Source organism: Simochromis diagramma, unplaced genomic scaffold, assembly GCF_900408965.1.
Source record: "Simochromis diagramma unplaced genomic scaffold, fSimDia1.1 OVJJ01000026.1, whole genome shotgun sequence".
In the NCBI taxonomy this organism is placed as follows: Eukaryota; Metazoa; Chordata; class Actinopteri; order Cichliformes; family Cichlidae; genus Simochromis; species Simochromis diagramma.
Window position 1 is genome coordinate 3,450,767 of NW_024386985.1, and position 27,049 is coordinate 3,477,815.

At 41.3% G+C, this 27,049-nt stretch overlaps 1 protein-coding gene across 1 annotated transcript; it reads right to left on the reverse strand.

The window, feature by feature from the left end:
- Positions 1-14,785: 14,785 nt before the first annotated feature.
- Positions 14,786-26,322, reverse strand: lmo4b (LIM domain only 4b). Its single transcript, XM_040040514.1, has 5 exons — positions 25,827-26,322; positions 24,251-24,491; positions 19,799-19,895; positions 17,921-18,076; positions 14,786-15,756 (listed from the first exon to the last, which is right to left on the reverse strand). The coding sequence occupies exons 2-5, from the start codon at positions 24,484-24,486 to the stop codon at positions 15,748-15,750; spliced, it is 498 nt and encodes a 165-aa protein (XP_039896448.1). The 5' UTR covers positions 24,487-24,491; positions 25,827-26,322; the 3' UTR covers positions 14,786-15,747.
- Between the last annotated feature and the right edge of the window lie 727 nt (positions 26,323-27,049).

The following is a 27,049-nucleotide window of genomic DNA, read 5'->3' on the forward strand; positions in this document are numbered from 1 at the left end:
TTATCAGCTTGGATAAATTTGAAAATGTTGATGCCTAAGGGTTGAGTTAATTAAAACCTGCATTATTTTAACTTTAATTAGCTCCCATCTTTGTTTTTCTTCACCATATGGCCATGTCCTGTAGTCAAATTTAGTTAATTAAGCTAATTAAGCTAATCATTTTAATTACTCAAGACAATGTGATTGGATAGAGGATGACTACAAGTTTATAGCCAAGTACTTGTTTTTCATTAAGTTGAAGGGACAGAGTTATTTCTGATTGCAGTTGGCAAGCATAGCAGAGTAGTTTGAGAATGTGACAGCCTCTGAGATATTAAGGCTGAAGTCTAATTGCATTCCTTGATAATAAAAAAAAGAAATCTTGTCACCAGCACAACTCTTTTTAAAGGAGAAATGGTTTGCTACAACATATTCGAGCTTTCTGCTCGTATGCTGATATCGGCCCCTTGTACTCCATCACATTAAATAATGTCTGCTCTTCCTCACGTTTAAAGAGGCTCGACTCCACAATAGATGCTCCCCACCGGGAGCATGTGGGAGACGAAATAACAGATATCATGATCTGCAGATAGAGTACGTGTTGTTTCTTTTGACCGCAGCAGGCTGGGAAATTGAATTGTAATTGGGTAATAGGGTGTGTGGTTGGTGGTGGGATAGTATGCTGCCCTTCCCATTTGTGACCCTGGAGTGTGGGATGGCCGGGGCGTGGGTCTGTGCGAGCTGCTAGCAGCTGTGCGTCAGTCTGGACACAAGCTGGGCCCATCCAGAAGCCAGGCCTAGCTGACAGATGCAGGGGCTAAACCCAATAATGAAATAATACTGGGAGACATCATGTCCGTGGTTTCCATCATTGTTAAAAGAGTTGTTTTTTGTTTTTTTTGTAGTGAGTACCCCCACTTAGGTAATTTGTTTCCATGTATAATCCTATTGCTCACTATTAAATTAAACCAACTGGTCATTTCAGTTTGAGGCTTATAAATAAACTGGTTGCTATGTGCACGGGCAGTATGTGGGACGTCTCATCTGATTAGAGGGGAAGCACTTAATAATTTCAACTGCAAGAGGTGACCTTCAGTGTCAGGTGACCTCAGTGGTCTGCCACACATATGGCCCTGTAATATTACTAATGTCCCTTCCTAATGTATTTTTACAATCCTCATGCTGGACCACTATCCACAAATTGTTTTTTATCCAAATGTTGACGTGCGTGGAGATGGCAGAGGGTGCCGCTGCGAGAGCTGTTTACATGGTCGAGAGCGGTGATGTAGTGGACCACGAACACACCGGTGAAGAGAGACAATAGGCCCCTCTCTGCTTTCATCAGAGCGAGGCTGGTTAGTCAACAGCGTGCGTTCGGGTTCTGGTCAGCGCTGGAGGGGCGGAGCCCCCGGCCTTCTCGTAGTCGCACTGTAACTTAGAAAGCAACACGAGAGCTGAATTAGTCACCACGTCCCCAACAGGCATGCACATCCTTCACTAATGGTTTTTGTCACCACCTGCATACTGTAAATGCTCCACCTGATCTGCTTGCACAGTTATGGCTTTCAGATGAAAATAAGTAGTCAGGCCCTCAGTTACTCATTCCTTTCATTACTCTTAGAAATTATCTGTTGCTCTTAAACATTTTACAAACTAGAATATTTATTAGTCCGTTTGACATTTATGAATCAGTTCAGGATGGGCAAGAGTGGTGCAAAGAAATCTGAAAGAAATTTTAATCACAAGTATCCTCTAAACAGTAAAACACAACTCTTTGCACACTGTCTCACTTTTAAAAACACATCTATCAGTCACGAGAAGTATTTGCAGTGGTGATGGACAGCTGACATATGAGGTCAGACAGTCTCCGTGGACTACGATGTTTGCAGACGACATTGTGATCTGCAGTAAGAGTTCAGAGGATGTGGAATAGAGCCTAGAGAGGTGGAGGTACGCTCTGGAGAGACGAGGAATTGCAGCAGAAGCAAGACAAGAATGCATGTGTGTGAGTGAGAAGGTGACAGGTGGAAAGGTGGACATGCAAGCAGAGGCAGTGAAGGTGGATGAGTTGGTTTGGTTTGGAAATGATAGGACTGGAAAATAAACAAGAGGCTGACCTGAAGATGGCAGATGCTAAGAGTTTCACTGAGAGTGATCAAGATGGACTGTATCAGAGGGAAAGCTCAGAGAGGCAAGGCTGAGGTGTTGTGGATATAATGTGAAGAGCAAAGATGAGGAGAGATGGTCAATAAATTGGAAAAGATGTTAAATATGGAGCTGCCAGGCAGAAGAAAATGAGGAAAACGACCAAGCGTAAAGGACATGCAGAGGGTCAGTGTGACAGAGGAGAACGTTAGGGACAGGGTAAGAGGAAGGCAAGTGATCCACTGTGGTGACCCTAGCCGAAAGAGATGAATATCATGAATACACATGAATACCGTATAAATTCTCGGGTGCAAAAGCACTACAAAACTGGAGCACTCTCCACTGGTAACATTTGTTTCTTGTACTAGCTGGGATGCTAGCTTGTGGCTAGGATAATTACAGTTTTGTATGGACTGGATTTACTAGATTTCTCATTTACAGGCTAAGAAGGCTGGCCTATTATCAGTGTTAGCATTTGTGGCTAGGATTATAATACATTTTTTTAGATGAATAAATACTTGCTAGAAGATATTAACACAGGAATGGGCTGACTGTTGTGTTTTAAGTATTATTTTTCAGGGCACAGCTAACTGGAAAAGTGGCATGTTAGCATGTAGCTAAAGTAATAGAGAATTTGTGATGCTCATTTAAGAAGATACTTACCCATTTCAAGATAGAAACCATCCAAAAATGTGCCTGAAGTAACTAAAAATGGCAAGTATGTTATAAATATGGACATATGTGTTTGTTTTAGATGGTAATTATTTGTTCATTTAAGAGGTGATGCATATATGGCATCATCGGTAGTTCTGGCCACTATAACCTGGCAAGCTAACCATCCTGCTTGTAGCTAAACATAGTGTCCAGTTTTTATAAATTAAATTACTGATATCAAGAGTCCATTGCTGCTAAAGGGCATAAATTACACATCACCTTGACTACAGTATAGTAAAAAAAATACAAATAAAAGGGATTAAAGTAAAGCTGAGTATAGCCAACTGTGGTTAAATTTAAGCTGGTGTTTAAAGGAAAGAAATACTTTTTAATTGCCTTAGTATACATCATGTGAATACACACAGCTTTACAATAAGAAATAGTAAATTATCTCCCCAAGGTTTTATTACATTTACTTGAGCCCCAGAGCCTCATCTAGATTAACTATTGCAGCCTACATTAGCCAGTTGTTTATTTTTATATTTGCTCACTTTTTCAGTCTTATTCACAACTTAACATTACAACATAACTATCATTTTCATTGATGGCATTATAGGATTCAGTGCTTTTTAACTGTTGTCATTTGCTTGGGGAATTTTTAAGGGCACAATTCAGTTTAATGCTCAATGAAAAAACGTTAATTATTTTTACCTTATAATCTTAATATATCGGGGCGATCGCAGCTCAAAGAGTTGTCAGTTTGTCTTGTAACCGGAAGGTCTCGGTCGTTGTGTCCTTGGACAAGACACTTCACCTACCGCCTACTGGTGATGTCCAGAGGGGCCGATTGCGCGATATGGCAGCCTCGCTTCTGTCAGTCTGCCCCAGGGCAGCTGTGGCTACAACTGTAGCTCGCCTCCAACAGTGTGTGAATGCGAGAGTGAATGAATAGTGGAACTGTACAGTGCTTTGAGGGCCCCAAAAAGCGCTATATAAATGCAATCCATTATTATTAATATATATATATATATATATATATATATGTATATATGTGTGTATGTGTGTGTGTGTGTGTACACTGGTGTGACCAACTGTCCAGTATAAGCTCCTCCACCAGCCAAGGAGCTCGGTGAGAAGCAGCTTAATAGCTTTAGATGAAAGGAGGGAGTCATGGAAGCTTCAACCAGCAGAGAGCGAGGAGAGCATCTGCTTAAAGGCCACCTCCCCACGCCCGGATCACCATCTCCAGAAGAACTCGGGCATGGAGCCTCCATCTCCACAGCTCCACACTAATTCCAGTGCCCCCACCACACGCAGGCTAATTAAGGCCATGCATTTATTTATGACTGAGCTCATTAAACAGGGAAAAAGATGGTCGCCGCTCTGAAAACACATTAGTCCCCGAGGAAACCGCCTGTGAAGTCGCTCTCCTCAGGCTGTTTCAGGTCACAGATTCTGAATCTTTGTGACATATGAAGAAACAGCGAGCTGTAATGCCTTCAAAAAAAGAATAGGGGGTAAAAAAAAAAAAACATCAGTTGTGAGGCGATGAAGTGATAGTGCAGGACATTCTTCAGGGTATATTTGAAGCTGCTTGAACTGGTCCTGTAATTACATGTATAGGTCATTGACTGGGGGACGAAAAGAAATTTCACTTGCAGGACTTGTGCTTTGCATTTTTGTCTTCGGGTCTTTGTGAAATCTGTTCCCTTAATGACGCACTTCCTTTAATAGGATATGACAACTGCAGGAAAAAGATGGCGATGCAGTCATTAACAGACATAACTCAGTTTAGCTGCACACAGACTGTCCCCATCCTCAACCACAACTCACTGCTTCCACCCACTTTTTATATTACTATGGTATATAAGTTAATTTAGGACTCAGGCAGAGCTATGAAATCAAAGAGGATATCCTCAGGTGTATTTTCCTCTCCCTGGAGTGCTTGTCTTCTTACTCTCTCGCTCTGTGTGTGTGTGTGTGTGTGTAAAGGGCATAGACAGAGAGATCTTAGGCAGATCCAGCTCCCTTCCTTGTAATTGCAAAGATAATGCCAAATCACACAGTTCTTTGCTGAGACAACTGGAAACTTGATTTAGTGCTCTTTAATGGCTCCAACTTTTAAGACACTGAGAAATTCCTTCGCTCTGCTTGTAGGCTACCTTTGAGCTGCTGGTAGAGATGCTTAAAAGACAGCATTGTTATTAGTATAGTTTGAAGTGTAATGCCTCTGCTAGCAGTGGCCACAGTCTGGGTGAATTTCGCAAAGGAAGCAAAGGAACACTGAGGCAACATCAACAGTTAAAAATGGTCCAAATTATTTCGGCTTCATATAATTGAAGTGTGTCACTGTTCTCCCGCATGTTACAACAGTACAAAATAGCGCAAAAATACACCATCATGTAGAAACCCACTGGTTTGTCGACTACTGTTTTGGCATCTGGGACAGATACCAAATATTAGGTCATAACATTAGATCATCATTACATCATAAGTTTTTAAAATCTTAAAGACGTGCTAATACACAGCACATACACTTAATTCAATGTGTAGCCTATTTATGGGTAAAAATACTTGTCTGTCTTTATTTTTTGAGCCTTTGTCGTGCTAATATGTGACAGTGGTCATTTTACAACATTAGTGAGAAAGTGGGCTGAGTTATGTGCGACTGTGTCCTTTACAATATTGCTAAAGTTATCATTTCTGGCCACTGCTAGGTAGAAAATTCACAGATTGTGGTTAGAAATAGAGAAGAGGAAAAAGCCGGCATATTGTTCGCGCTCCTGGTTGCGTTTCAGGAAGCTAACACGTTGGCTGGTTTTTAGGATTATAACACTGCTGTGTTTGGTCATTTGAGGAAACCAATATGTTTCCTCAAATGACAAAATGACCAAAAAATTTGAGTTTTATTTTTTTAAACACCTTATCTATAGAACTAGCTGTCAAGACGTCACCCACTGTTTTGTCGAGTACTGTTTTTAAGTCTTGAATTTTGTCCATCATCTTCTTGGGGGTTTTTTTTGTTTTTTAAACTGAACCATAGCTGGACAAGACAGAAGAGTTCCCAAATTAAGCTCACTACTCCATACCAGGAAGTTCTATCTGGGCGACTAGATTAAAGTCAGAAATTGATTAGAGTATCTGAAATGTCTTTATTTGAACCGATATCATCATTTTAATCTTTCTTTAGTATCTTGTCTGCTGGAACCTGAAAAATTTGTGACATAATTTGCTTTAAAACTTTTTTGGCTTATCAGACTTTTTTAAAGTGAATTTTTCTTCTTTTTTGTCATTTTAATTAAATTATATGTCTTTCCCTCTCATACTGTGATTTAGGGGATTTTGTGGCAATTATAGGCCACAGTAATATAGAACAGATGGCGTTAAAGCTGGGGTGCCATAACCTTGCTTTTCTGTGTACCCCTGTGCTCCCCTGTAATAAAGGCATTAATGTCAAAAATAAAAATGTTTATCCACATATTGAATTATTACAGAAATTCACTTTCTTTACATCATATTTACAAAAACAAACAAAAACATATTGGTTGTAAGCTTGCCCAGTCATTAAGCCTACAGCCTTACTACTTTTATATTTTTTGCAGTATTTGCGTGGACATAATGATTATGGTGTGTTTGCGATGCCGCTCACTGTAGAGGGGCTAAAATCAATTCACAGGATACTCGCTCGGTGCTTCATTTCAGGATGGCTGATAAACAACAGCATTTGGTGACCTTTTGCTGTTCTTATGGGGGATTTAACCCCCTGCTCAGAGCTGCACCATGCTGGTGGCTCCAGCAGACAGAAGCACGATGAACGCTAAAACTCAGGTGGGACTCTTTCTGCAGGATGCCTGCACAAAAGCAACGATACCAGACGCAGAAGTCCTCAGATTCACCAGACAGCACGAGAGCCCGACGGTGTTTTTAGTTTCTTCACCTAGACTTGCAGATAGGAGCGTATTCTGCGTCTGTCTGTGAGTGTGTGCGTGTGCGAGGCAGAAAGAGAAGGATGGGGGTGGGGGTGCCGAGGCAAACTCTCCACTCTCTGTAGGACTGTGTGTAAGATGCTTTCAACAGCAGGCAAACTGGTTCTGCACTTACTGTGAGAGGAAGCTCTGAGTGTTTAGAGTACTCAGCCCACTTAATGCATTATTATTGTTACTACATTCTTGAGGAGAATGGGGGAAAATGGAACAAGGAATGCTTTTCAAGAGTCAAACCAGTAAAAGGGGAGGAGATGGTGTGCGAGTGTGTGTGTGCGTGCGTGCACGAGAAAGTAAACATGACACGACTGTTGACTGTCTCATTCCTTTTGTATTTATCCTCTTTTTTTAATATGAGCCAGATGTCATGTTTGTAATATTCTCCTGTGAAATAAACATTTATGTCAGCAGAGAACGAGTGGCTCCCATTCCATTTGTGTGTTTATTTATTTATTTATTAAAAGAGACGCTGCAGTTTGAAGACAAAGAAATGTAATCCGTTTATAAGCAGCTAATAGTGTAATTTAAGGGAAAGCTTACAAAAAAAATCTGAGATCGAGTTTAATAAGTGAAAAAAAGTCACGTTTATTGCTCATAAGAAAAAGCAATATTTATTTTTCATATGGTCTCAAAACACTTTGGTGTCTTCTGCCATGATTTGCCAAGGAGGTCATCTAATCGGTTCAGATTGTCTGTTTGTTTGTTAGCAGGATTACTCAAAAAGTTATGGACAGATTTGCATGAAAATCTTACAGAAGTTGGGACTTGGCCCAGCTTAGAAACAATTAACTTTTGGAATCGATTTGGATCTGGAGCCAGGAATTTTTGGAAGGATTCTTTACCATTGTGAGGTTGATTAAAATTGAGCATTTTGCATCACGGCTACACAAATACATATCAAATAGAAGTGAAGGAAAAAAACATTAGGAAACACTGTGTTAGAATATAACAAACTTTTACAAATCCAGATATACAAATCCTTCAGTAACTCAATTCATGCAAACGTGATATGGAAGAATTTTCAGCCTCGGCATATGTTTACCATCTTGGATTGCTTCTTGTTATGGACATCAGTTATGACTCAAATTGAAATGTGTGAAAAATTCACTTTTAAATAAAAAAAAAAAAACACAAAACAATTTGCTCTTTGATGGAGCTGTAAATTCTTCAAGTATTATTTGTTACTTTTCCAATTTCCACTTTGCCTAAAGGTGGCTTCAGGTCCTGCGTGCATGAGGTGCTTCATTTCTCTCATTGCATTACGAGTGCATTTCCACCGTGAAGGACATCTGAGTGTAAAGTGAACCTCTTCTGGTCAGTTAAAAGCAACGCTTTACCAGTGCACCTCGCACCACACTTCACAGCATGCATAATGGAGAGGATAGAGTTACCTGCTACTTTAGGCCAAACACAACTGCCAATAATCACCCCACTAATATTTGCATGTCCCTCTCTGTGTGTTATTGAACACCCGGCTAAGTAACTGAGCGCTGTGCCCAGGCATTATTTTCAGTTGTTTGCTGATTCCACAGTGGGCTGAAACAAGGCAATTATGAAGCGCATTTCACACCATGATGGTGTTTTTAAGGGGCTTCAGGTTTCACTGAAAGCTGAGATTCTGGTAACCTTTGTATGGATAGTCTATGGATGTCTGATGGTGTTAAAGTTAATGGAAATTAGACTTTCTAAGATACATTTATAGGTGAAGATTTGCCAAGTGCTGGCAGGAAACTGCATACACCTTTGAATCTTCATTGTGACCCGTAATCATTAGAAATCTGAGGAAAAAGATGCTTCACTTTCTCAAGTTTAGTGAAAGCCTGATAAATGGTTTATGAGATACAAGTGAACAAAGGAACAGACAAAACCCCTTGGACCTCATCAGTGTAATTACAGAAATGCTGGAACGTGAAAGTGAGATGCATAATTTTCACAGGTTTTGGCAAAATCTGATCAAGTCTGGCCAAGAAAACAGATGGCTGGATGAACTAATGAAGGAACAAATAAAGAAATGGAAGTTGAACGATGCTATAGAGAACGTTCTGTTTAAGAAGTACAGGGAGTATCGGAGAAAGGAAGGGAAATTATTCACACAACCTAACAAAAGATAAAATGAAAGAAAACAAACAAATAAGCTTTAGTCTAACACCGATTTATGTTCATCCTTCTGGAAGTGATGTTGATCCGTTTCCTGATGGTTTTATTGATTAGTTTGATAGATGTGAAACTGATCGCTTTAATATAGGTTCATTACACATCAGGCTACAATCAGCAGCTGTTTCCCAAAAATGGGAACAGCTAGTGTGGCTTGACATAGTTTTTGAAACTTGAGAGCGTATGTAGGTTATAATTAATGAATTACTGTTAATTAATGGATTAATTAGGGTAGCACAATGGTTAGCACTGTTGCCTCACAGCAAGAAGGTCCTGGGTTCAAATCCACCATCTGGCCGAGGCCTTTCTGTGTCTGCGTGGGTTCTCTCTGGGTACTCTCGCTTCCTCAGTTAGAGGGAATAGATTAACTGGTGATTCTAAATTGCCCAGAAGTGTGAATGTGAGTGTCAGTGGTTGTTTGTCTCTCCGTGTTAGCCCTGCAACAAACTGGCGGAGTGTCCAGTCCTTTCTCACCCTATGGCAGCTGCAACAGGCTTCAGCTCCCCTACTAGATCGGTGGATGGATAATGGATTAATTAATGAACTTTAAAAATGCCGATGTTGCTTTAAGCTCTTCTGAGGTTAGCCATCTCCTCATGCTTCTAGTGTAAATAACACTAGAAGCATGATTGTACTTTTCTCCCCCTTTCTTCATCCTCTAAGAACGTATCCCTGGCCACATCACATAAGAAGTATCTTTCATATTAATGCCACCTTATATAAATTGCAGCTACATTCACAAACTAGACCTCACAGTGGCTACGTCCATCTTTTACATACAGTCTGTGGTTGTCTGACTAAGTGCAGTACTCACTGTATTCAATTTGAGAAAAGTCTGTTCAAATTCATATACTACACAAACAGTATATAACATTTTATTTTGAAAGGTTTCTCCGGGACTCCTGTGGAAAACTAAGTGCACCCCATGATTCAGTGTCTTGTAGAACCACCTTTAGCAGCAATAAACTGAAGTAATCAGTTTCTATATGACTTTATCCGTTTCTGGCTCCCACTTCTTCGAAGTGTTGCTTCAGTATCTTGAGGTTTGCAGTTCTCTTAAGGTCCCATCGCAGCGCAGGTGGTCTAGATTGCGGTTTGTTCAGATGCACCTTTGCAGGCCTGAGCTGTGCTGTCATGTTCTTTTTTAAATATTGAAGAGGTTTTCTTCAGCAAATCTCTCCAAACAAACCGTAGTTATTGAGTCTTTTTAAAACGGAGTCATTTCATTATGATCTTTAACATTTAGCATGCTAACTGAGGCCTGTAGAACCTGTGATGCTTCTTTTTTTGCAATTTCATTTACAGACTTCAGACAAGTGCTTCAGACAAGCAAGATGCCAAAACCTTTGCATTTTTAGAGGTGTTCACACTTGCTGATGATCAATTAATCAAGTGCACTTGATTAGCAGCACCTGGCTGCTACTTATCCTCTTAATTCCTATGGAAGCAGTGAGGGTGTACTTAATTTTTCATGTAATTGCAAAGAGTCTTGTGAAAATCTACTTTTCCACATGGATGTAGTATACACACTGCACTATATGAACACGTCCTGACTAAGTCGCAGTAATTATCTTCATTTTAAAACTGACTATGAACCGGACAACAGTGCGACGTTTAATTTAATCCCCAATGGCACCCAAGAAGACAAAATTGTGCACACATAACACAAAAGCATCATGCACCGAGCCAAACTGCTGGAAGATTTTTCTGTATGCTATTATTTCAGAAAGAGGAAATACTAGAAGGATGGAATAAATAAATAAATCGATTTAATGTGTTGATGTTATTATCTCAAAGCATCTGGAAGGTGTTAAGTATATTGTTTCGGATGCAGTAAACAAAAGGAGATAAAACTAGCTTGGCAGATGTCTTCGGTTTGCACAGGCTGTCATGCAGAACACAACATCCACTCTGTCATAAAAAAAACTCTTCCAATCACACAGAGATAAATGATAATCAAAAACTTGCAGCAGAATGAAGACGTAAACTAATTAGAAATAAATACAAGGTGGCTAATCATAAGTAATCCAGTTGTGGTGCATCAGTAGACTCCCCAGTGAGCGCAGGAAGGAGCTGGAGTTGAAGCAAAGTGATTTCCCTCAGGCTGCCGTGCCATTTAAGTGTGCTTCATTGTTGTGGGTGGGATCCCATAGCCCTCACTCTGGTTTACCACATCAAAGCAAACTCTCACATATGTATTAAGTCCCAAACTGAGCAATTTGACTCAATAAGTTGATTTGAAAAATGACTCATGAAATCTGTTAGTACGCACGTGCACGGCTTATGTATATTCATGTGTGTATGCATGTATTTATGTGTGTGAGAGAGTAAACAGCTTAATGGAACCAAGCGGATTTCATAATGGAAAAGGCCAACGTTAGTGTAGCACGAAATGGTCTTGTTCTGATGTGGATTACTGAGATCACTTTAAACCAAAATCAACTTAAAGGATAATTCTTTTTTTTTTTTAATCTGATACTCAAAGGCTTCTGCGGCCTGACAGCCATTCATATGCAGGTGAAAGTGGGGATGCATGTTGCAGTTATCACCTCTGAAATAGCAGCAATGGATGGGCATCATGTTTCATAATTCTCCCTTAAATCAAATGCGACAGTTAAGCTAAATGAGGATGATGGTTTTGAAGCATTTTGCAGTCCTCTAAGTATTAAAACTGCCACATTTTAATGATGTTTACATAGCTATCCTCCCCTTTTCCACACAAAAAATTCCTGTTTTAAGAGGTTCATAGAACCTCTAGCCAAAGCCCCATTTGAATCTCATGTAAAAAAAAAAAAAAAGTGGAATTATCCTTTGAGATAGTTTCATTTTTTTGCGAATCTGACTGTCTTGTGCATTTGCATTGAGGCGTCGGTGAAACTGTATTTATAAATTTGTACATTTATTTTGCATCTATCTTTTACATTCTTCTTCACTTCACTTTTGTTTGGACTCAGATCTAAATGTTACGTTTCCATGCTGTAGCTCCAGAGTCATTTTAGTATTGAGTGTAAGGACTATCTGCACGATCTTAAAAAAGCTAATTGAGGTAATGATATGAAGTAGACCAGCATATTGCTAGCCTTTCATTGATCAAGTTATTCATTTGCTAGAAATGCATTTAGTTCATAAACGGGTGAAATCCGGTAGTATGAAGCAATGTATGATTTACATAGAATATACAAATTGTTATGAGAGATTCATTTAATGCAATGATTGTGAAATTGAATATGAATATAAACTTTCCTGCCTCAGTTCTGGTACGTCCACACGGTGCGTTACACTGGATTCTTTCCATCTCAGTTCATCAAATTTAAAAAACTACAATTTATAAATATGAGTTATTCAAACCTGAGGAATATCACACTGATATGTTGTGGAAATGTGTGGTTTTTTTAACAAAAATATATCTTTATTTAATATCTGTGAAAGCATTCAGCTGATTTGGATTGTCATAGAGTTATTATGTATCTTGCATATGAGAAGCTGTAAATCAAAAAGAGTCCCCAACCAGCAACATTGTGATTTCTGCAGGAATCCAAATCTGCTGTCAGAGATCGGGTATCTAAATATTTCCGGGACTTTAAGCGTCCATCACTCTGTTAACTTAAGCTACACAAGGGTCCACATCCATAGAGCCATAGTACCAGATATTCATTGTAAAATATTTGAAGCACCGAGCTCAAGTAGTTTTGTAGGTAATGGAATTAAAAAAAAAGAAAAAAAAAAGAATAGGGCTTGAAAAATGAATAAAACAGACCGACTTTCATCCCTAAAAGTATATTTTTGGGAAAACTAATGAAAGCAGCAACTGGGAATTTTCCATAATTCCTTTTAAGAAGTGAATGTTGTCTCTGGATTCTTTTCAGGGATGGTCGGGTGGGAGGGACTCTTTATATTTTGGAAAATTAGGGGACAATTAACAGTTTTTATAGAACATTCAATAAACCTACCACTACAGCTAAATTGCTTTGAGAGGCGGTTTAAATTTGGGGGATTTTCAGGAAACCTGTGAAGTAAACCTCGGCTTGATTAATTTTGTTTTTAATACAGAGCCGTTCTGTCTATACAAACTTTTTAGAGTGTTCCACAAAATCCAAACATAAACCTACCTGCTTACTATTGTGTATAAATGAACTTCTGTCCTCAATTTGGTGTTGCATTTTCCTCATTATTAATAATCATTTTCATGTTTTAATATGCCCACTTTTTTCCACTATTAGTAAAGCTCTTTGATCTGCAGCTGTGTATGAAATGTGCAGCATTAATAAGCTGCCTTGCCTTTGTCACACTGGAAGACATTTTGGCTTGTCGTAGTCAGAGAGGCACAGGTGTTACTAATAACATTAACTATGGCTCCGTTCCATTAAAGCCATTTCCCTCCACCTGTATCGATGTGCATCTCCCGTCGATTTGTCCGTGAAAAAAAAGAAAGAAAGAAAGCTGAGCGGAAGTGCTGGAAATTTAACAAAATGTAAATATTACAAAAAAGGCTGAGGTGGAAAATGTGATGTATGGATAATCAAAGCTAGACATTTGTCAGGTACATGCGAGTACCTGCATGCTCAAACAATGCATGCAAGCAAGCAAAGAGATACAAATCGAGAATGTTAAAGTGGTGTTCCTGCCAGGAAACGACTTGTTTGTTAAATGGTCTGGTATGTGGCAGAGCTGCCATGCAAGCTGTTCGCCCGCCATACCAAGCAGGTTGGCATTCAAGCGTCTTGCCCAAGGACACTTTAGCACGGGATCGAAGCCCATCTATTACCTGAGCCACGGATTTAGTTACATTGTCCTGTTTAGTGTATCTGTTATACGCACCAATCGGCCACAACATTAAAACCAGAGATGAGTGACGTGAGCGTTAATTCAGTGTCCTGCTGGGAAACGTGGGACCTTGCATTTGTGTTATTCTGACTTGTACCACCTCCTGAAACACCACCACAGACCAAGCACTCCTCTCCATTGCACCCCCATTCCGGAAGCCCCACAGGACCCAAAGGATTTGCTGTTAGTTCCATTAAAGCCTTTTGTTGTGATGTTCAAGGTAACAGGTGTGTATTTGTTGTTTTGTTTTTTTAATATTTCTTTTTGTTCAGGTTTGCACATCAGAGTCGTATTAGATACTTGGCTAGACTTCGATCAGCATGTTCAGAACCGGGACTCTGAAAGTGACGCATTGCTAACAATCGCTATGTTTAGGTTGTGCTTTAGAAGGTCGAGAACAAATCCACTCGGCGTGATTTTCATGCCATTGAAATTCCAATTTAAAACACAAGGGTCTGTTTACTCTTCAGGTCCATTTCCTTTCCTTTTCGAGATGATTTTTTTTTGCATCAAAGCCTCCTTCTGGAGAAGAGCAGCATTGTTTCAGCGGCAGCAGCGAGCTCATGCGAGGCCGCAGACTCCGCAGATAAGCGCATCAGCCATTACCGGGTCCCTCCTTCAGACCTATTAGGTCTTGCAAGGACTTCAAACACCAATTTGTTCTGCAAATAGCCCATTCAATTTGTGCCTGCCAGAAAGAGACACCTCTCTCCCTCTCTGCAGTAATTGAATCTTCAAAGGGACATTTTCCTCCATTTCTGTCAGGTATTAGAGTGATGAATAGCAAACGGTCATCCGAACAGAAAAGAGAGGATACATGTTTATCCATTTTCAGTTAGACGCTCATCATGCGCCTTGATGATTGCGAGGCTGGGAATTGAATGGCAGCGCTGCAGGATGTTCAATAGAGGATTTTCAGCCATGCTGATATCAGGCTTTTGCCCACTTGAATAGACAAAATTAGCCAGGTACTCATTACAACATCTAAAAACCCAAGTTTAGCTAATTAGAGACACTGAAGCTTTACAATGAATTTAAGGAGGCTATTAAATCTTCAATATTTTTATTACTTAAATACACCATACTGGAGCAAATGTCTCGGAAAATATCACAAATAAATTTCTCTTTCATTCAGCATTTAAATGTTGGTGATGATCTCTACATTACTGACTATGAGCAAATTTCTTCAGCTTGCCATGAGTTTCAAAGGGAGGAGCTGAGTGCGGAGGGGTCAGATGTACTGTAGCCACGCCTGGACAACGACATTTACATGCATACTGTACATACATGGTAGTTTTACAAATACACCAAGAGTGTTCATGATTTGTTTTCCACAAAATGCCACAGATTTTTTTTAAACCCCATCTTAATATATAGATATATACCACCAAAAAGAAAGAAAGAAAACCAAAAACCAAAAAACACATTCCCCTTTGACAACACTTAAAATATAGAAAGTGGAAACACCATGTTGCTGGGAAATGAGGATAGAAAAGGAGGAGAGGAAAAATGAAAAAGTCCCGGTTTTCCCCCCAAAATGTCTTTAAACAAATGTGCAGAGTTGAAAAGCCTGCGCCTTTTAAACCTCATTAGTCTCGTTCCTTCTCTTCAGTCACAACATAGTCTCGTCACGTTGTTTAATTTTCTCCTCCCGTAGAGTCCTCTAGGATTCGGATCGGTCTCCCCCTTTTTTCACTTTTCTTTTTTCCCCCCCCCTTTAAATCGTCCCAAGGTCACAGAGTCCGCAGTGTCCCGATTCAGGTGTAGTAAGTGCAAGTATCCACCCACAGTTGGGGAAAAGCCAAGGATTGAAGGCTGAGCGCTGGGTATGAGTTGCAGAAATAAAAAGTCAGGTTACTGGTTGAGATGTGAGGAGGATTCCTTTAGGACAAAGGGGCCTGGGGGCACAGCTAAAAAGGCCGGGGTGCTGCTGATCCACACTGTCTCGGGTGTCAATGGGTAAGGGTTAAAATGAAGGCACACATCCTGCTTCCTGCACGGCTCCCGCCTAACACACCTGAAAGGAGAGGGCGATAAAAAAAATTTTTTTTTTAAAAAAGGGAAAAGTTTAAATGAGAACAGACATCAAGCTGTCATTAAGAGCATCAGTTCACAAAATGTCATAAATGTTTCACCCCTTGATAAATAAACTTTCCACCAGCTCCAGTGTTTAATTTATTGATCAGCCAGGCTTTGAAAACCATCTGGTGTCCCATTTACTTTGCATTAACTAAAAGTGCATTCATGAAGCGATTCTCTTTGGTATAATTAGAACCACGCTCCGACATAACTGCAGGAGGTGTTCAGTCCTTTGAAACAGAAAAATGCAGGGGAGGAAAGACAATTATCTGTCTGGGTACCAGCAGCATTCAACTTTTTCATCTTTCTTGTTTTTTTCCTCCGCGATTCGAAGGGGCGATTTACTTTTCCCTTCATCCCTCAAATCACTAGGAGGGCTTCAATCTATTAGTAATTGCAAACTCCTACTTGGGGGCTAATTAAAGTGACTGACGCTGGGAGGGTCCCTCTCCCCTGGGTCAAAGCAGCTCTGTATGAGAGCGGTAATTTGTCTGTTCTGAACAAAGAGATTAGGAAGAAGCTGGGAAGAAAGCTTAATAAATGAGCATCACATGTCCTACGCCATGATCGTGAACAACACCAATTATGTCACAGCGAAATCGCACATAATCAAAACAACGGTCAGAAGATAACCCTGTGACTGCTTCATTTTCTCCTCTGCTAAACCAGCTTCTATATTCAGGCCGATACACTGGAGCCGTATTGATTCAGAGGGCTGTTATCCTGCTGTAAGCCTCTGCTGTTTGAGGCTGTCGAAATTCTGTTCGAGCAAAAGAAATACAGTGTGATAAAGTGCTTGAGCGGCAGAATAATTCTCCTTATTTCACTCGCGCAGATAACAAAAGCATCCAGAGACTGTTCCCACTGAGCGATGAGTCTCTGTTTATTTAATAATTCGCTCTCTGCTATAATTAAAGCACCAGGGCCAATATTCAGATTGCATTTTAGCATCAATAATTCAGCAGTTTTCACTACAATTGATGTTAGTGCATAAATAAACAATGAGGCCTCATATTTACTACACCAGCCATGCTGCAAGAGACACTGGGGGTGGGAGCAAGGACTTAAACAGACATTTAAAATTAAGCTAGATAATGCAACGGCTTTCAATTTAAATGTGAGGAGCTCTTAGAGCTCCAAGAGCTGATTTGTAAAAGTGACAAGCCCTTAAAAGGCCTGTGACGTAAGGGGAGGAGGGATGTGGGGGGGCTTAATGGAGTTCTACCTCTCCTCTACTCACAGAACCACTCAAGGTGAAATGCATGCTCCCAACAATATAATTCCTCTTTCAGTCAGACTCTGACACACTCCAAACACCTCCCATATCTCTCAGTGTGCTCTATGTGCAGACAAGGTATCAATAAAGCTGCTTGTTGTGAGGCAAAAATGATTAGATCTGCTGCAGGCACAATGAAGCTATCCTGAAGAATGAAGTTATCCTTCGTATATGATTAGGCCTTCTGTTTTGCTTTCACTGGAGGCATCGAGATCAAATCAGGGAAAGCCATGATGACAGCTTTCATGATATACATGCTGCTGCAGCTTGCTGTCTGTGTTCGCTTCTCGCCCCCACTCGGATGCACATTTTTGGCCTCGGAGTAATAACTTAACCCAGGTGATCCCAGGCGTGTTGATAGAAAAGTCAAATTCGGTTTTAAACACTCCGTATTAATGTTAAAAGTGGACGTCTGGCTCAGAACGGCAAAATAAATTCACAATGAGTCAAATATGTGTCTGCTGGTAACAAAGTGTGAGGGCAGCGGTACACAAAAACATCATTTTCGCATGCTTTGTGCTGACAGTTAATACAGATTTTCTAAGTTCATGTCCTCCAACAAGAATGATGGAAAAATCCATTGGCTGTCTAAAAATAAAATTCATCTCTGCTCTGTAAGATTTAATATCGGCTGCATGCCTTGCAGTGAAGTCGAATCGACGACATCAATATAAACAGAGTGAAAAATGTTGCCGTGAAAATTACAGATGTTTTTCTTTTCCTGCTAATGACTCCGGCTGACTGATGACTTTTCCTGCTTGTCTTGTACTTTGAAATGAGACCACAAAGAACCGCGGGGCTCCCTCCGCCAACACGGGGGTCTTACCTTCTGGTCGGGCAGCAGCGGGTTCGTCTGCAGTGAACTCAAATGGCCGTTGATGAGCGCTGTGGGTCTGTCGTGTTCGCAGAACAGGCTGCCGTTGATGTAGTGGAACCGGTCCCCGGGGACGAGCCGGTTCCGACAGGTGGAACATGTGAAACACTGTAAACAAAGACAGAACCGATCTTAAAGGTCTTACAGGTCCTTCCCTGTAGTGTGTTTACATTGAACTTGTAAAGGAAGCTGAGGATAAAAATATTGCTTAAGCAGGTTCCAAGAATCTTATTTGTGACTTGAGCGCCTGTGATCTGTAAATCTCAATTTCAATTAAAGGATCCTGCCTTTAAATTGCTCCTTAAATAAAGCCAGCGCACATTAAGGTTTAGTGTTTGTGGAAGACACAACCATCATTTGGTTTCTAAATAGCTTCCCTGTTCTCAGTAATGTTATCAAATACCTAAAAAACAGACTTTTTACATTTTAACACACTAGAACAGTCACATCTGTAAATTCAAAGATCTTGCATCTGGCATTTATTTCCTTACATCTGTCAAGGAGAAATCTTGTCACGTTGTTGATAGATATCATGCAAAATTCAGCCTTGGATACATACATGTGCAAATTGCAGTACTCCTATTTAACCACTAGGGACATCACGTCATGTCAAAGTTTCATAGCCAAGTATTTCTTTGTTTCTGTTGCAAGCAGCAACACCTGAGCCTTAATGCTGAAGCGCCAAAAAAGGTCAGATCCTGTAGTGTCCACTTTATTCTGCTCCACAAACAAGTCACCCCCACAGCCTCCCTCCTCCTGTTAACACGTCCAGCTTTACAGCTTTAAAAATGCATGGTACAAAAATCTGTTTTTCTCTTAATGAACGCTCTTCTCCTTCAGAGACACATTCACGCAGTTTATGAACCACAGCTAACCATCATTAACCGATAAATCAGTATGCCCTCATCCCGCCTAAACATGGCAACTTTAAATTTGAAATATAGTTGTTTTTAAGCACCGAGGCTTCAAAACCAATGACTAACATCAGGGCAGCTACATCAATTTTTCATACGCAATCTATAGTTTTTGTAGAGACTTTGAGGCTTCAACCAAATATCTACACAAAATATTAATGTTTTCTCATAGCTAAGATCAAAACTGATCCTAGGTCTGTTTCATAAGTCTTCAAACACACGCTCACATCATTTTTCATCACAACATTTTAATACAGTGATGCTATAAAATTTCTTTTTGTGAAATAATATCAAAATGCAAAATGGAATAACATTACTCAAGAAGCTGAAAAATTTAATTATTAAACACGAGAACAGATGGTGATTAAATGATTAATCCACTTATTGTTTTAGCGCTCCAGCAGTTGGATTTTACACCAATTTGAATTCAAACTAAAGTTTTTGCTTTAATACTTTTTTGGATCTCCTGTTAATCATATCTCATTAGCCCTGCTCCGTACAGACAGTAGTCGCTATTGACCACAACAGAGACATCTTAAGCCAAGCACATAATAATTAGTGTAAAGTTAATTCAATGTGATGCTGATTTGTGTGTGCTTCGAAGAGCTAATTCCGATACTAAGGAAAACACTGTTATACACAAAACTGAAAACTAGGAGTGTGCTGATGTGTCGGTTGAATATCCGTTTGTTCAGCTGATTGATATCGGTATATTGGCAAAATGCTAAAATATGAAGTTACAAATGAAAGAAAATAATGGGATCACCATCAGTTATCTCCAAAAAAAGTTATTTGAAACATCGGCCCAGGATTTCATAACCGATGCATCGCTGCTAAAAACAAAACAAAGGCTTTAAACTGTGCAGCACTCCAACTTCATCAAGTTCAAAACTCCAGAGAGGAAACTTGACTTTACCTTGAGATGGTACACATTGCCCTGTGCCCTCATCACCAGTTCACTGGCTGGAATAGACTGACCACAGGCGCTGCAAGCTCCGCTGTTCCCAAATAATCTGAGGGGGGGAAGAAAGGGATGAAGAAGGAGTGTTACTGTGGAGCTGCTGTATGCATCTGCACAGATTTAGCCTTGTGTAATGGACTGTCCACACTTTTCTCTGCCGAGTGTGTGACTGAATGAAAAGTGTATCCGGCGCTAAGTTTCCCCCCCAACTCCATTTCTGCCTCGAAGGGAAAACATACAGCAGAAGAAATAGAAAATCATCACAGTATCAACAGGAAAAATGAATCCTACACGACTCTGCCCTCCACAAGCATCTAGCACTGAAACTGCATATTACTTTGGCTGCACATTTTTTGCAGCCTAATAATAACGTGGAACATAAGCAATAAGGACCTAAGAGGATTTGATTGTACATCCAGGCGGAGATGTAGTGCTTTTGCCATTAGGACTCCTGTGAATGCTCCGTCAGTGCCGTGTTTCCATTAGAAACCCCGTAGCTACTCGGGTTGATATATAATGTGCATGGGTTAACCTTTTCAATCATGGTGTCAACACTTTAGATTTGCTTCTGCTCATCTCTTTCGTCCCTAACCTTCTCTCTCTCTCTCTCTCTCTCTCTCTCTCTGCCTCTTGATAATGAAATGCTTGCTCCAGCTTCCCTTCTATCTTCCTTCTGAGTCCACAATTTAGATTACTTCATCTCGGTGAGCAGCAAACTGAATGAAATTTCGATTTGAGCAGAAAGTAATTTACTGGGATCTGGACCCATTTGTCATCATATCTCACCGGGTGTTTGCTCTATCACTGCACTTTTCCTAAGCAATCAAATAAGACCACGGCATCTGACATGCTCCGGAGAGAAGGAGAGAGAGGGATGGAGACAGAAAGGGATAGGGGGGAGTGGTTAACACTGGTGTGCGTGCATCAGATAAAGTTGTTTGGTTGGGGGGAAAAAAAATTAACAAGAGAAAGAAAGAACAACAAGATCAAAGTGTCTTTCTGCACAGACCTTCTTGAAGACATTTTTTATGAAATGTATTTAACAAAGAGGGAATAAATGCCTCTACCATCCCAACCATAACCCGAGCAGTTGTTAGAAAAACTGACAAACAAACAAGCCAGAGCTCTTTGCAAAGGGACACAGAAATGGCTTTCAATAAGGCAGCTTAGGCTGAAGCAAATTTTGTCTTGGCATCATTTGGAATGGCTCCATCAAAACTCAATTTCAGAAACTAATTAACTGGAGACCGTCGTCACAACACTGCCAATTCTCTGCTCTCGCTGGGACAAACATGACAGTGGAAATGAACATATATGCCTTGCTTTAAGACTCTTGTGCTCTGCTGTGATGTGTGTGTGTGCGCGTGTGTGTGTGGAGAAGCAAAACTACACTTTCCCCACAAGATGTTTCTGCATATCAAAGCCGGCTCATTCCGAAATTCAAACTTCGCTCAAATTGAAAACATGTTCCTCGTGCTCTTGTTGAATATGTTGCTCGAGGAGTTTCCTCCTGCGCGAAAGCTTTTGAGAGGTGTGGAAACAAAGGACAAAAGGAGTTTTCACCACAGCCTTTTTACATTTGGGCGCAGTGTGAAACTCGTACCGGGTTAATTATTTTACCAGGGGATAGCTCTTGATAGTATTTGATTTAGGAGCCAAAGCCTTTAGGTGCTCAATTAAGTTGCTGCATCGGTTTAGAGTTGGGCTCTAATGGCCTCTTCTGCCAGTGAACTACAGCGCTGAGGTGAAGCCAACACCCCAGGTCAGTATAATTAAGGCCAAGGGACTCTTAATTGCAATGACACATCTGGTTTCTGCTTTTTGCAACAACAAAAAAATCAGTTACTCACTACGTTTCTCGGGGATGGCTTTATCTTGATTTATCTGTCGTCTTCCGCCCTTGTGAATCTGTCTTAGATTAAATTAAATAACAAACAAAAAACCACATTTGGACCTGTCTGTTGCCTATGCAGGCAATGACTATTGGATTTCATTTCAGCGCTGACTGCCGGGTGAAATATAGCATAGCTTGCTGCGAGGCTGTCTGGTAAATGCAGACCTCATTCACCAAGGCCTTTGAGTAGGGTAAAATTACCCCACAACAATGATTTCTGCAACACAGTCCATTAAAAATGCCTCTCTACATCAGCAGCCAAAGCACCTTAAAAGCACTAGGCCATATTGATACTGAAGCGGGGCTTTGCATAATGGCAAGAGCTGCATTAGAGAAAAGGGTGGGAGGGGGGGGGACAGGGCGGGGTGGGGAGATTGCGAGGATGAGGGAGGGTTCGCGTGAATCTGTGATGTCCATGTGTTTCAGGAGGAGGGGGTGGGGGTGTGTAGGGCTGGAGTCGGAGGCTGGGTGGTGCTGGCGGTGGGGGATCAGCCAAATTACACTTGGTTAATTCAGAGTAACAGATCTGGCCCCAAGTGAATTGAAGGCCTTGAATTAATTCTGTTATGACAAATCAAGATAAACGTTTCCCCTAAATTGCATGCGATTTAATTAATTTCTGAGATCCAGTTTTTTTTTTTTCCTCCCCTGGCCTAATAGTTCACATTCTCTTGTGCTGTCATAGTGCTTGAGTGGGCAGACTTCAAAGTGATATTAAATAACCAACTATTAGATTTACCTCACACGTTCTATTGGAAAAGTGCCATTTAATTACCTAGGCTTATTCAATTAAGGGGACACACATTCTCCCTGAATCCAGCAGCCACAAGTAAATTAATTCTCCCTCTACTAGCAGCCCACAGAAATAATATCACCTCCAGCTTAAAACAACATGATCCCTACAGCAAACACAACTTTGGCTTTAAGTTAAAGCTTTTGGGGACAAGCGCTGCATGAAAAACAGGGGATGGGTTATCATCCCAGGCCAGGCATACGACTCAACTCCCGATCAGTCAGATGAGCATTATTAAATCAGCTGTATGGATATAAAGCTGAAGCTGCAGCTGAGAACGTATGTTGAGCTGTTTAGCACTCTATTACAAATATGAATCTGCCCCTTTAAGATGAAGAGGGGGAAAAAAACAGCAGCAAATGGCCTTCACAATAATCCCTCTTCTCTATCTGTCTTTCTCTCTTGCTCTCTCTCAAAAGCCAATTTGGTTAATTAAATGTTTTGTTTGCAGTGTGGCTCTCATTCATTTCGGACACGTCATTGGGAGCGGATACAAGCCAGGGACCAGATCTCATTAGATAAAACCCATCAGGACTAAAGGAAATGGAGGGGGACTATAATTAAAGCATTTAATTGTGTAGACTCACTGTCAGATGTTTTTTTTCCTACCCCGCTCCTGTCTTTATCTCCACAGAGATCTCATGGTTCCATAATGTGCGTTTTAGCTCTTCCACCAAGCATGCTCTCATTACAAGTGGAAAGGTGTATCCACATTTTCCCCCCTTCCAATTTTAATTACGTTATAGTCCCATTATGAATGAAGTACCCCATTGACTTCCCCATCCTTTTTATGAGGTGGGTGTGAGAGCGCACAGGCGCACTTTAGATTTTGAATTATCCGTGCAGATTTGATAGCAGCGTTGTACGTTAACTGGAGTGCGGTTCCATCCATTAGAATATGAGCATGCATTTCTATTATATAACAATAAAAGCAGACTCTCCGACTGTCTTGCATGAATAGAAACTCAAGTTTAGCAAATGGCTAATTGATTGGCTTAAAAATCCATACCAGTCTAGCACATGAGGCTGAGTCAAGGATGCATGTCAACTTTCAGTAAACTGCACCTTCTCTCGTCACTTAAGACTGCTCAACATGACCAGAATGAGTGTCATCAACAAGCTCTAGTTGGGTGTCTGGCACACCTACTTGAATATTTAAAAAGGCTCTCTTTGCTAATCAAATGATCCTTTTTCCACTGTATTAAAAAAATTGAATAAAACAGCCTTCACTGAACACAGATCCTGTCCGTGTCTCTTGCAGAGCTAACTCAAGTCATTTAGGACCAGTTTTCTGTTCTTTTGTTGATTGTAAAACAGGACAGACCGCATTATGACCTGCAGAGACTCTCTCCTTTTGCTTTGTGCTCTGTCAACATGGCGCCACGTTTGGCGTCTTTCAGGGCAGGCCAGAGAGCCTTCAACCAGGATGCCCTAATGAGCGCTGATGACGTTAGTACAATTTGAGACACATGTCGTGCAGGAACGCACCAAACTTTGCGGACGGTTGCATGACCATGACAGATCTACATCAGCTTAGTCCTGCTTTTAACTTGATTTAATATCACAGCCTAATATAATCCAGAAGAAAAGTTCTACGGGCTACGAGAAGCACAATTTTTCCTTTTAAATTCATGCAAGATGTTTAAACGTCGAACTTGCTCAGTAAGGCTGCACAAGCAAAATACAGAAAACTGAACACACAACCTGGTGATTTCCTCACCTGATGTAGTCGTTTCTACAGAGGATCATGCCACTTTTTGTGTAGCACGACGTGCCGATCTCACCCAGCTGGGCCTGGCAGCAGGAGCACTTGAGGCATCGGCTGTGCCAGTAGCTGTCCATGGTGTAAAGGAGGAAACGGTCCGCAATTTTGCCCCCGCAGCCGGCGCACCGCTTCCAGGACAGAGAACCTGTGCCCACCGGTGGTGGCTGGCTGCTGCCTCCGGGATTCACCATCGTACCTGAGAACACACAGAAGAAACCATGACAGGTTGCTGTTCAGACTATTATTTTTTTCCTTTTACACTCAAGGACTGCTTTGTACACACAAGGGTCAGGACTTACACGGCTATGAGTTTACACATTTGTCATAACTGATCAGTTATCAGCTGTTTGAACATGTTGTATCTGCAGCTGCGAAGCACGATCTCTGCTACAAGACAACCACGAGTCACTTAGTGAATTAATCTGCCCTTGATCTCTACGCTGTTGCTTCATCAGACCTCTTGTGATGAATGTCTATTCACTGATAACACTGTGGGGCCAGAGGAACAATTACACAGCACGGGCCTTTGTTGAGCTGTCCTAATGGCGCACAATTCCTCACTCTGCAAAGAGGTGATGTCCACAGCAAAACTCAAGGGAGTGAGTAAAGAGAAGCTGATGTTTGGCACATTAGTTCTGATGCTGCATGAGCCTTTGACCTCAGCCAAGTATATGATCAGGCATCTACACCACAGCCCCGATACAGCGATGTGCACACGCTGTAATGATGTTAAATGTTCTAATCTACTGAAATGCAGGCATTTGTTTCACCCACCAAATTAACGTGGGCTCTTTCAAATGTAATCCTCTCCAATTTGGTCAGGCAGCCTCGCCTGGATAAAGCCAAATCTTTGTTGAAAGACAGGTAGGCTAATTAGAGTTAGGAAGAGGGAGGGTGGGGGATGCACAGAGAAAAGCATTCAGTAAGCCCATTAGCGATGGCTCTTAGGGACAAACCACAGCGTACCTTAGTGCTGATTAAATCTAAAAGGAGATGAATCAAAAAAGCCGACCTGAAAGTGACTCCCGGATAAACAAGACGGGGCCATCATCAAGTTTCATTCAGAGGAGTTTCCTTTTTTTCCGCTGAGGGATGGAGGGGACGGGGAGGGGAAGAGGAGGGGGGTGGCTTTTAACTTAAATGGGCTAACTCAAGTAATTACACGGGCAAGCAATTTGGAGACCAAGTCATGGAAATAGAAGAGGGAGCGAGAGAGACGGAGGGGGGGAACATATCAGACAGCCATGTGCTAAAAGCTTCTGTCCGCTGCCTGATTTTGTTTTTGAAATAGAAAATAAAAGAAATGCAGCTTCACATCTCAATTACTACGAGCCGAGTCCTTAAAAAAAGACCAGTGTAATGTCCGCTGTCACATCTGAGCGCAGGCATTCCTAAAATAGACACAGGCGGACTCAAAACCGACTGTTTCCACTCTGAAAACTACGGACAATTGCAGGTAGCATATATACATATAAAATATATATATACAGCGCAAACACACAGAACAGCTGTACCAGCGGCAAACACCCACCTCGTTTGTCTCCTTTCAGGGTAATGGCTGTAAAGTTGACGGCTTGAATGGCAGGTAGGCGAACAGGTAGGCTGCAACAACAGTACCCCAAAAAAGTACAGGTAGAAAGCGGACGCGACACCGCGCGCGGTCGTCGGCCTCCAGCTCCGCGCGGCAGCGAAACCCTCGAGCTCGGCTCTTCAGCAAGCAAATGGAGTTATCAGATAGTATTTCCACTGGATGCTTCCCGTTTAACTGCTGCTGCCGCTTTTAGTGCTCTTTTTCTCGCTGGAACAAAAACGAGTCCATCACAAGCCGTAATTACAGGTCTGCGCATGCCGTTGTGTCCACAGAGCTGGAGAAGTGCGTGGAGAAGAGGGAGGGAGGAAAAACAGAAACACGGAGGCAGGCAGAGAAGCTGTAATTGACTGTCCTCTGCTCTGGTCTCTGGGTCCCGTTAGCTGCTTGTTCTACATGTGTCGCTGACAGGAAGAAACCTCCAGTAAAAAAGCCCCTTCAGCCGCGTGACGAAAGGGCCTCGGCAGCCAATCCGCGCGCGGTCCATTTAAGAGGAATAACAATTCTGGCCAATCAGAGGGAGGCGAGACTGACTCGGACACGCAGACAGAGAAGGATGGAAACGGAGGTGAGATGGACCGGAGAGAAGAGACACGCAGCAGTCCAACGTATACAAGCCAAATCAGGGGCAGAGACGAGATTAGAGCGGATTTATACGCCAAAGAAAATCCGTAGAATAAGCTCAGTGTCCTGTTTAAGGAGCTTCAATATCACCGTGATAAATATATTATCTCTTCTAAACGTCCATAATACTCGAACATGGAGAGATTGCATATGAAGCATTGTAATAATATACAGATCAAACTGTCTCCATTGTCGGGACTACTGAAAGCTGCATAGCAACATCCTGTAGGCTGCATTCATCTCACGCCCGACTTTAATTAGTTGACATTCAATAACTACTTAGTTTACCGAGGGTGACTCCAACCTCTGGGAAATATCAAGCCCCCCTAATAGCTGCGTAGTGGCGCCATCGTCTGTCACTGGAAAAAATCGCAGCGAGGCCTGCTGTCGTTTACAACCTCATTAAGCCTCGGGTCATTGGTTTCAACACCTATTAAGGCTAATCTGCAAGACCTGATTTGGCTGAGATCCTTTTAATTCCTTCAGTTTGAGTTTTTCCACCATCACGTGACACTTCTGAGATCCCATCAACTGAAGGTGAC